This window comes from Pleurodeles waltl, chromosome 11 (assembly GCF_031143425.1).
Source record: "Pleurodeles waltl isolate 20211129_DDA chromosome 11, aPleWal1.hap1.20221129, whole genome shotgun sequence".
Lineage (NCBI taxonomy): Eukaryota > Metazoa > Chordata > Amphibia > Caudata > Salamandridae > Pleurodeles > Pleurodeles waltl.
The window spans coordinates 421461654-421473728 of record NC_090450.1 but is presented as its reverse complement, the minus strand read 5'-3'; the positions used below and the strand labels follow the sequence as shown (position 1 = coordinate 421473728).

Sequence of the window (12075 nt, the reverse complement as noted above, 5' to 3'; positions counted from 1 at the left end):
ACAAACCTGTCAATATTTTATTTTTGATATTGTGTCCTTCATGTTATGTGCCATCGATATTCTGCTGTAAATATTCAGGGTGCATACCATCTATGTGATTAGAGGTTGCAGGTTGATAAGTGGTGGGTGTGTTTTGTTGATGTTCTTATTGCAATAATCCTTTTGATTTGCGATGCGAAGATTCTGCCTTTCCTGATTGAACCTTCAGGTCTAGTATGTACAGCAATTTCTGTATTTCGGCAAATGCATTAGCATATATATTTAAATTAATTGTTCATGGGACATACAGCGTGTAAAGAGAATTAGAAAAATTCCTCCCCCTTAGGTGTTCAAAATTATGCTTTTAGGGACCTATGTGACATTCACTATTGTATCATCATTTGGTACTCTGGATAGCCATCATGCTTCAGTCTCGGCATGTGGTGCTGGGGGCTTTTTCAAGGCTTTTCATTCCTCATTTATTTTACAAATTATATATTATTATACTTTTATGTATCTATTATGAACATCTATTATGCTGTGCCCTGGAAGTACTGATGCAAATTTTGATGAGTGCTATTCGTGAAGAGGAGAAACACCCAACTTGAACTTTGGCTATTGATGTCCCACATAGGTAAAGGAGCCTCAGAATAAGGTATGGGAAAAAACAAAATCAACTGAGTCCCATTTATAGATAAACCGACCTAGAAGTGAAAAATACCTTCATGAATATGGTAGTTGCACTCAGTTGTGTGAACACCTTGGAACCTGCACTGCAGAGTTGTCCAAACGCATATGAGATATAGCATGTACATTGGAGCCACATGGCAACCAAAGGGAGTATTAGATTGTTTGGTAAGAAAACATATCTACACTGTGATCCAATTATATAACATCAGTAACAAAAAAACACAGTGGCATCAAATATACACCCATCTCAAAATAATATCCGACACTTGCATGCATGTGAGGCAGACCCGCCCCCAACTGACCTACCTACATGTAATTCTCCTTCATTAATGACAACAGTACACTATGTCCAAAGGGGCAGAGCAACTACAAAGACAAATACAATTCCTTATTCCATCGTTAAGGCACCACAGGCTTTTTTTTCTTTGGCCTGTAGGGTAGTTTATGGTCTGACTTATTTTCAAGTTGGTCACCTAATTGTCCCCTTTCTTATACCTTCACTCTCCTTGTCCCCTCTTTGGAATTTAGAGAACATGGCAATCCCCACATACACTCTCCCTCCCCACCCCTCAGGTTGAGCGAAGGGGGATTTCCAGTACATGGCTCTTCAGTCTGTCATAAGGTCTCCTGAACCACAAGACCCCTCAATATTTCAGCAGCGCCTTGAAGCCTAAGGGTGATTCTAGTTCTGCATTTCTAGAGCACAGAGAAGCACAAATACTTTGGACAAGGGCACTGAGGCGAACCTGGAGACAACTTGTAAAAGTTTCTTCAAGTGCTTCACTCAATTTGGGTAGCAGTGCCTGGTGATCGTGGGGCTACTCTTTCCCTACTCTCATGAAATAGCTGGGTTAAAAAGGAGTCTGAAAATATGTAACTGTGATTGGTCTGTAGGCAAAATGATAAACTGTACGATGCTTTGAGGTGTGGGGTGTTAAACAGGAAAGCTTCAGACCATAAGACCATTGTATTCCCGGTATCAAGGGGGAATGGAGTAGTGTAGGTGGAGTTCTGGTCCTTGGTTTGGCAAATATGGTAAACTGCAATGTGGAGCATATTGAGAGGACTTGTGTGGTAGTAGTTGGCAAATCATCAAATGACCAGATTGTGAATAGTATCATCATTCAGTTGTTCTAAGCGTGTATTCCCCAGCAGATCATGTGACTGACTGAGACTTTGCAGGATATCACTAGATTAACTGATTGCTCCACTGTTGAAGGAATAGTGCAAGTCTTAGGCACCATAAGGGAAAATCCGAGAGCTGGGCGTTTATTATCAAAACCTGTAAAAAAAGAGGTAGCATTTTGCGAAATTCAAAGATTTTCACAATATAGCACTTCGTACTGGGAGTATCAATAATGATCTCCGACAGGAAGATTTTGGATTCTGTGACAAAGGAGGCACCCATCTAGACTATAATGGGGATTGAGCCTTGCGTTTAATGGATGTGATATGCAATGTAACCACACATTATTTATCTAAAAACTCTTACCCCGTGGTTTTTCATCCCTAGAATTAAATGGACCCCAGAACAGAAATTCTGGAGGCTGTAAATAACAGGGATTATTCTGGGCAACTCGTAATGAGCCCAATAATATAATTTTTACCTTACAGAGGGGACATGGCGTTAATAGCATATACAAAATCTGCCTGTACGGATATGAAGTGAGCTGAACAGTTCGATATATATGGACATAAACTTTCGAAGCATAAACTCAAGAGTTAAAACTTCAACCTATAATCATAAGAACGCAACACATTGTGTGATAAGTCAGCAGATCACTACCCATGGACAGTCAATGATGAGTGGGGCCTCACAAATAGATGCATGTGAGTTTGGGTACAACATTTCCTTTAAAACCAGTGGTGGATGCAGTTTTTGAAAGAAAAATGTATTAAAGAGTAGAAATACCTTGTAGGAACGTCATCAAAATTTAAAATTAGATCATGAGAGGTTTTTGAATGAGTCAACTTCTCAGTCTTTGTGGTCAGAAATTGGTGGGTATGGCTACCTCGAGCATAGACTTGCTTGGGCCCTCTAATAATTTAGGGAATACTTGTAAGGAATAGTGGTCCTCAGTATTTTCCCACTATTTTAGGTCAGCTGGGAATTTGAATATAGTGCTCTAACCGTGAAAAGCAGATATTCTGATGCTTATTGATAAGGAAAGGAAAAGCGAGTGGACAACTTTACTACTCTGTTTTTTTTTACTTAACTGTTTTAAATAAAGTGGATTGGGCACTGCTGAAGGAAAAACTGCTCTGGTGTGTGGAATATGCTCTGGTTTGTTTTGCTTTATCCAGGCCATATATGTATGAATAACTGGATTAGGGTAAAATATGTACGGGAGGTTCACATAACAAGAAAAATTGGACTGTTTGGTAGGGTTAAAGAGGGAGCCATGTTGGCCCGATACAGTTAAACCAACAATCCTAATCTGTCCTCCATCTTTTATAGTCAGCGCATGTTTCTGTCAAAATTAGTGGTGCGGTGGGCCGGGGGTGGGGGGGGAGGTCCAACATGCACTCTTTCCGCCAGTGCCAAGGACACTAATAATACGGACAGTGCTCAATCAGGTGTGCAATAAGGCTTAGACAAATTGTTAGCTGAAGTACTGCTGTTTGCTCAAATATTATGAAAACCATAGTAGGAGAAAGGTGATGTATTTTGACAATGGGCTTTGTAATTACTATTGTAAACAAGCATTTGCAATGCAACGGGTCTCGCGTTTGCTCATGTTAGAGCTGATAGCGTTGTAAACTCCTAACCCGACTTTTCACCTATCGGGCAAAAGTGCTTTTATATATGTAACCCGAAAAAGTGCTATTAACTATGTAAAGCGCTCGACTTCTGCCAAGCGAGATCGCGCTCGTAAATTAGAGAAAAAGAAGTCCACGAGCCCGATGGAAAACAGCGAGCCTCGCATGTTTTCTGTACTTGGTCGCAGCACTCGAGGAGGGCTAGCCCCCGGAAAAGGCATGACTTATGCGTGCCTTCGACTAATGAAAGCAAGCAGATTTTATTATGCAAGCCCACGAACCAATAAAAAACACTGACGTGACATTGACAGGGCTCCGAGCCCTTTTCTGAACACTAAAGAGTCTCGCTGCGATACGCATGCGCGAGCGCATGCAACGCAGACTCGACCCTAAAAAGGAAATAAAAACATAGAATTTGTAACAATAATAGATATTTAAGTGTAAAGATTTAAGAGAAACTCAGCCTGCTCACCCATTAAATAATGCACATTAAAATAACATCCTGGATAACAACCCTGGACCCCGCTTTCCCTGGAGGAAATGACTGACAATTTATAATCAAAGATGACTCCTGGATGTCTCGCTTTAAGCATAGGAGGATGTGGATCACCCATTGAATTGGGCCATCAAAAAGAGAGGTTGGCCATTGAAAAGGTTAAATATGAAATGTTATTGCCAATTGTCCGAGATGTGATCTAGCTAGAACAAGATACCACATTATTATTACGCATGAGGCCTACTGGTATTGGCTTAGATGGGTTAATGCATATCATTTCAATAACCCATTAAAAAGTAGCTGATAGGGGTTATAAATAAAATGTGCCCTTGCTTGAGCAACATGGTGCTTCACACAATTGTCTGCAGACCGGCTACTAAAAGAAATATTATTTAAAGTTCGTAGTTCATGGGCATTTGATTTGGTCAGCTAGCACTGTTGTTAGTTCAAGTTGGCTAGAGGGGATTTCCCAGAGATAAAGTTATCTAGACTGTGTCATGTTCACTTGGAAAATGGCCCACATGTTTTGTTTCAACAAGGATTGCGGGAAAAGTATACTGTGCCTCCTGTGGATATGTGAAGTAGTGGCACTTCCCTTGAAGTAATACAGTTTATATTAAATGGGGAAAATCACAAAGTAATTTCAGATAAGATTTTGTTATTTTGGATTACTTCTATGTGAAATAAACTTCAAGGAGTGTTTACTATTCCCCATCCACAACTAACGGCAAGTTAAAAGTGAATAATGAGAAAACACACAATTAACAGCTATTAACGCCCAAAAGTGTGTGAGACACATTACCATTAACAATCACCCGCTTGATCTCACTCACAGCAGGCAACCAAACGTGCCCGCTGTCTCCATCTGATTCACCTCCCTTCCACTATACCTAAAACAAAGGCAAACAGTAGTAGTTGAACCAGCATTCTGACTAGCTGAGCCTATGTCTCCATTCCGTACAGGTTTCTGTGCACTATAAGGTTGTGAAATTCTGAGTTTGTATGACCTATTTGCCCAAGCCGGTCAATAAAGGGCATGACTCATCCGAGTGCGATTTCAGTGAGAGCAGAGCATGTTGGTAAAAGATTCACCTGCAGCTCTGACGTGTCTGCGGTGTGCTCACTGCCCCTGGGAATGTTGTATGCTAGGGCAGTACTCCAGGGTCGGACTGGCCTATGGGCAGGGCCACTGGAATTATGCAGCAGAAGTAAAATTATGCGACAGGATTCCGAATATTGTGTGGCGAGGAAAGACAAATTACGTGGCCTAATGCTGCACATTTTGTGATTGTGTTATTTCATTATTTTGTTATTTCATCATCAACTTTATTCGGCCAATACAAAATAGCCATAAAAAGTACATACATATAAATACAGATTCAACATAATCCTACTCCAATTCATAATTCAGATACTAGCTGACCATAATAGATAAAAACATAAATATATAATAACATTAACACAGACCCCCCCCCCCAAATTCAAAGTGACAATTATCATAAAAGGAATCATAAAAAGCTAGTTTATTGCACTTACCCAGATTCACAAGAGATAAAAACAATACTTTTCCTGACTTGTATGGCATGCAAAATATATAATGCCACTCTATAACACACATGTATTGTGAAGTGTTAACAAAAATTCCAGTGCCACCAAATGAGTTCTCGTACTGTATTTCCTAAAAAGAGGTTTAAGATTAAAAAATTCTACGATATTCATAAAACTTGCAAAATAACATAAAGTGCAAAGTGCTTTGTTTATTTATCCCATCACAGGGGCAACTGGATGTCTCATGAGGACAAGACCTCATACTAGGAAATGCTACTAAATGATGCGCTATTCCCAGTCTTAATCTTCTCAGCACAAACCGATGCTACATATTAGTAACACCAAGTTGGTATCCTTCTCTACTTGCCTCCAATGAAAGGGACATGTATATGCACACAGTGGATTTTTTGGATTCATTTATTTTCCTGCCGTCAACCCTGTATTGCAAAAAAGTGTCCTTTATAAACTTCTTTGATAATATCAACACTTCCTCTGGGTCTGGTTTTATAGTTATATTGAATACAGATTTGAAAGAAGAGTCAATAAAGGCAAACCATGGAATACACAGAGCATTATCCAGTTTTAAACAATCTAGAATAATTTGCTTAGTGAAAAACGATTTCCTCCTTGAACCAAATACTACACCATAGGCGCAAATATTGAAGACCCACCTCTTGATGTACAAGCCAATTAGATGCTGAAGTAGGTAAACATAGCAAACGTTTTAAAAAACGATTTCCTCTAATTGTAAAGGGGTGCTTTTTGTGTACCATACACTACAGTGGATAATGCTCTAGCCCTATAAATGTTTACCACAGTGGATATGGGGTGACTCCCTAAATTACTAGCAAATCTAAAGATAGCACAAGAATTCCTTCTTAATTTATCCTTTACCGAGTGAATATGTTGTTCCCATTGCTCGAGAACAATACACCCAGCTAACTAAAAGAATTAACAGTAGTAATCTCCGTATTATGGATATAAAAACTCCGGCATTTCTTTACCCTTTGGCCACAGGTCATAGTAAATGTTTTAGATATGTTAATTTTGTTATTTGTACATTTGCTCACACTGTCATGGCATTGGTTGCACCTCATTAGTAAAAGGGCCTTCCACTCGCAGCACCACATGCTGCTGCATTTTTAATAACTTTTGAACTGTGGGAGCTAAAAACAAAACTGTTTTTGTTAAAATCTGCAGATTATGCAGCAGATGATGGTTTATGTGGCATATGCAGCAAATCTATAATTATGTGAAAAACGCTGCAGCCGTGTATTCTCATAATTCCAATGGCTCTGCCTAGAAGGCAAAATGGTAATGCCAAAGGGTGGCCGGACAGGTCAGTGAGTGGCCCTTTTTTTGGCTGTTTGCCAGCCTGTTTTAAGATTTGGCGGGCTAATTTTGACTGTTGATTTTGGTGTTATTATCACAAATATTGCCGCACGGGAGCAAAAATGCATGCAGTCTCCCACACTTTGCAAAATGCCTATAAGTGTCATTTCAAGTTGAAAACTGCCCTGAGTTGCAAATATGGGCCACTCTTTTTTTTTTTAGCAATCTGATTCGGTAACTGGCCCACTTTAATGTTGGTGCCCAAGCCACTTTTGTGTCCCAGCCCCACCACGCAGGACCCTGACACCCGTGGTGTCCTCCTCCTGTCCCTAGGAACCAGGCATGCAGCAGGCCTTACCCAAGGCGCCTCCGCCCTGCGCTCCATCTCGCGCAGAGGCCCTCCGCTCCTTGCGCTGTTTGTTGCTGATCCTCATGGAGCTGTAGTACTTTGAGTTTCTCCTCAGGGGGATGTTCCTCCTTTGTGAGTCCTCCCTGCCCTCGGGGTCTCTGTCTGCCTGGTCCTCCTCCTCTGTGGCCACGGCTGCCCTATGAACAGACTTGACCACCCCGTGGCGGCTCTCCACTTCTCCACGCAGCGCGGCCATCTCCATGCCAGGGTTCACCAGGGTCTATCGGTGAGGAACCAGGAGCCCCATTACCAGGGACCGCTGACCAAAAACCAGGGCTTAAAACCTTCACACAGATCCAACTGGGGTGGCATCTGCAGTTAACACAACCATGAAAAGGGGGCAAATCCTTGGGGGCGATGGCCAGGCTGACGGGGTCTTCAGTATTCGGTTTGAACTACAAGACCCCAGAGGTCTGTACTTCCTCTCAGCGTCTGGTTAACCCAGCACAGCCTTGTCCATCCCGTCTCCCTGCAGTTCCTATGAGCTGCACGCAGTGTTGTCCTGCAGGCTCTCAACTACCTGCTCACCGTTTCAATGCCATATGGTCCAAGTAGTACTACTGACCCAGAAGTGCTATAGGCACTGGTGCTTTAGGTTCCTCCCTAGGGTTTTGTAGATTCCACACGCTGTGTCCTAGCAATATTTACAGCTCTATGAACACTCTATAGGCTCCTTATCGTGGCTCGCAGGACTATCTGCCCATAGCAGTTGAATGTGCCTCTTTCTAGCAGGGTCCTCTTTCTGCCACACGCTCCCTCCTGCACTCTCAGTCTACTCCGATTCCACGCAGTACTTGCTACAGTTTTCACGGCAGGCTCCTACGGGCTGCGCCTGCACCCCGCCCGGTGCTCTCCTGCTGCGCGCCTCTCGGTTACCAGGTAGGTGTACCTCTCCGTCCACACCTGCATCCCTTGGGCTGGTATCCTAGACGCGGGTGCCTCTAGTGAGCGGAATCCTGCCCTTCCAACCCTCCACGGCTACAGCTCCGACCTTCAATCCCGGCGCGCCCTCCCCCCAGCAGCACCTAGTAGCAAAGGTCTCCGGGGCCCGGTGTGTACGCTGGAGTCACAACACAGGCCGGGAGCCAATTAAAGGGGCATGCCCTCAATGCAGCAGGCTTCGCCTTCTGTGGGAAGTCGGGCTGAGAGGATCCCGTCCCGGGACACCCTGGCTGCACGGAGCAGGCCTCGCCCTCTGTACCCTGCACCAGACGGCCGCTGACCTGGAACCTGCCCCAGAGAGGAACGCAGCACACCTCACCGGGCGCGGTGGTATTCGGTGACTGTGCTGGCTGGGGCTGACACATTGCCGTTGTTTTAGTTCCACATTTTCTGTGACGTCTGTTTACTTAGCATTTTGTTTGTGTCCTTTAGACTGTCTCTGATTGTTAAACGGGAGAATTCTCCATCGCCCTGCCGCCGTTACTCCATCTTCCATCCAAGTGGCTTTTATTAAGAAGATTTGTAGTACCAATGTGAGGCAAGCATGTCATTATTAGGGATGCCCACGAGAAAGATTTGGAGAAAGAAACCTGTTTGGTGTTGGGAGAATTAATTCGTCTCCCGTTCCGCGTGTATTCCCTGGCCTTTTGGTAATTGTAGTTCTTCTAGTGTAGTGAGAAGATGAAACCGACAACTCTGAAAAAGTGAGAAAAAAAATCACTTCTCCGAGTCACTCACACCTGCAACTTGAGACCTGAGTGGCGAAATTTAGAAATGGCGATTTTTTTAACCTAATAAACGAAGGGCTTGGTTTGGAAATTTGGGGGTGGGGACGGTGTCTTTATAACTGGAAGCCTCAACAATTGGACTGTTTCGTAGCAGAGTCACTTGGAAGGTATGTACCGGGATTTTAGATCAATACCTTAAACATAATAGAAAACTGTACCATAAAAATGCAACGAAGAAACAAGACTGGTTTACTCGAATGTGGTATAGGTGACCTCGAAATCTGTCATAAAAGTTGCTCTTACTTCCATTGTGTTGACTACAGGTGTAGCAGAGTGGTCTTACGTTAGCTTTACGTCACGGGGGCAACAGTTTTCAGTGACACCCTTTCATGTAGAGAATTGTGGGAACTGTAGTCTTATCGCGTCAGTTGTGTGGTGGCTGCCTAAAACGCAGTTCGACTCTACATTAAACAGACCATTTTCATTCTTTGTGTCGAAATGTCACATCTCATAGGGTGGCAAACATTCCCGAGCCTCCCACGACTGGAAACGTGATGGCCAGAGAGACGTTTAACCATAAAATCAACCCCAGATGCCTCAACCGAGGCTATAGCAACCACGACAAACACACACACACAGCCACACCCAAGTTGACTGACGCCTTTCTGTAGCTGCATGAGTCTGTTTTAACTGCGGTTCCCGTGCACTATTTTGGTGCACCAGTGACTCAATATTGCTGATATCTGTTTATGCATGTATGTGCCTCATAACTCCCAGTGCAACGCGGAGCGTTTCCTGTGGGATAATACAGCAGAAGGCGAGGACTCAAAGGGATTCAGCAGAGTTTGGTCCGTCTGTTCCTATTGCCACTGTGATTTTACACGGATCCAGGTCAGTGAGTGCAGAACTTCATCTTTGCATTCTGCGACTTCAAGTCCACAATATATAAATTAAAAATCAAAGCTACATGTAACAACAACGTACAAATACTTATGCAAAGTCTCACATCAGCCTGCAATTGCAATAGGGCCCTGTGAATAGCTGGACGCAGTCCAGTCTATTCACGGGAGCTCTCGGGCCGGAAGTAGACGGGCTGGGAGAGGATAGGTGGCTTGCTGGGTGGGGGTGGGACATAGGGGAAGGTACAAAAGGGGGGGGTTGGAAGGGATCGGCCTCTTTCGGCGCCACCATTGTCACGCTGCGCGGAAATTGGCCACCCACCCTCCCTGCACTGAGGAAAGGTTTGGATGCAAGGTTCAGGGAGTGTGAAAGAGAGACGTACGACGGGGGTGGTGAAATGAGGCAATTCTTTTGCCAGTTTTAGGGCAGGTTGCTCGGTACGGGCAGTGGATGGGGGAGGGTGGAGAGTCAGATGCAGGCTTGTCCACCCTTCCGCGGGGGGGGGGGAAGAAAGAAGCAGAGGAAGGATGACAGACGGGGGGAGGTCAGAGTCAGGCAAGGGGTAAAAGGGGAAAGGGAGATGCGTGGAAATAGAAGTGGACTTGGTGAGATGCGAAGGATAAGTGGAGGTTTGAAACGCAAATGGACGAAAGGGAATTACAAGGTTAAAATAAAGGTTCTTATAAAGTTCTATTTGTATTTTACATGTTATGATCTTTGAGCAAGCCTTTCCTAATAAATGGCCTTTTACACTAAAGAAGGGTGTCGGAGTCTATGTCCCGATACCTGATTATGCAGGCATGCATGTACGGTGTCCGCCACTCCTCCTGATGTCATTGTTTCCACTCCTAGATTTTTCATAACCAGAACACTGCTATCCGGTGTATTATTCTAAAAACGTCATTGTGGAATCAAACCAAAACTACGTAACTCAGGTAAAATAAAAACAAAAACAGAGACGCCTAAAGGCAAAAAATATAGCAAACAGCAAACATGTTCTAAAGGTGAAGCATACAGTGCTATAGTCACTTCATTTTTGGCGTTTCTTTATACATTTACCAAGATGCAGCTGATAGAACATGGGTTAGAATAGAAACTCAACAAGCTTCTAATAAGGAGGTGCCTAATGTGGGACGAATGTGAGAAGACATTGGGAGTATGGAACTGTCTTTCTTGTCTGTGCCAACTTTAAAACAAGGCTACAGTTACTCGAGCACTGAGGCTAAATGTGAAATGTACAACACTGAAATACAAGGTGCAGTATATTTAACCTGTGTGATAATGTGTAATAATCCATATACTCTGGTAAAACCTTAAACAGGCATAAAAAACTATTTCACACACAGAGTGCAATAGGATCTCAAACAAATGTACAGAACTGGAAATAGTTTCTGAGTAGTGTGGGATGCCCCCCTGTCTAGCCTGCAATAAATCAGACAAGGCAAAATATTACGAACCCACTCTAGTGGAAGCAAGTGCTTAATTTGAGCCTACGGTTTCTGGTGCTGCGCAGTGGAACTTAGGCCCTCATTACAACCCTGGCGGTCAGTGTTAAAGCGGCGGTAAGACCGCCAACAGGCCGGCGGTAAAAAGAATGGAATCACGACCATGGTGGAAACCGCCAACATAGACAGCCACTTTAACACTCCGACCGCCACGGTGGTAGAAACAAACACAGCGGCGGTCACTGCCAACAGACAGGCGGAAGACAATGTACCGCCAACACTATTATGAGAGGCCAATCCGCCACCTTTTCCGGGGCGGATTCAACGCGAACAAAAACACGGCGGAAACAGGACTTGGAAGGGGAAACACTCACTTCTACACAACCCACGAGGAACCAGGACGCCATGGAGCCAGAACTCCAAATACTCCCTGCGATAGTATTCCTGCTCCTCTACCAGGAGCACGAAAGATGGCGGCGACAACCGCGGTGAGTACTGCACCTACAATTCAGGGGAGGGGGGAGGGAAAAGAGAGTGACACACACACGCAACACCCCCACCCTCACCCACAGCAACATAGCCACAAATACATGCTGCAACATTACATTTACACCTCCCAACCCCCCCTGGAAGAACTCAATGACAAAAGGAAATGATTGTAATCAATAAAAATCCATTAGTCAAAACTTTAAATACAGTATAAACAATTATGTACACCAACTATTCAGGTCCGGGTAGTGCACCATTCATAGTCCGTTGACCACTGGGCCCAAAATGCATGGGCGAGGCCCACACTCGATACCAGACTCGAAACGGAGAGAACACTGCTGGGGCATCAGATTGAAA

The 12075-nt window shown here is 43.9% G+C and overlaps 1 protein-coding gene across 1 annotated transcript in view; it reads right to left on the bottom strand.

The window, feature by feature from the left end:
- Window positions 1-8618, bottom strand: part of NGEF (neuronal guanine nucleotide exchange factor) — an 850900-nt gene extending 842282 nt beyond the window's left edge. The window contains exon 1 of the mRNA XM_069213776.1: window positions 7164-8618. Coding sequence (XP_069069877.1) covers window positions 7164-7416 — 253 coding nt within the window. The 5' untranslated portion in view covers window positions 7417-8618. The remainder of the gene's footprint in view (window positions 1-7163) is intronic.
- Between the last annotated feature and the right edge of the window lie 3457 nt (window positions 8619-12075).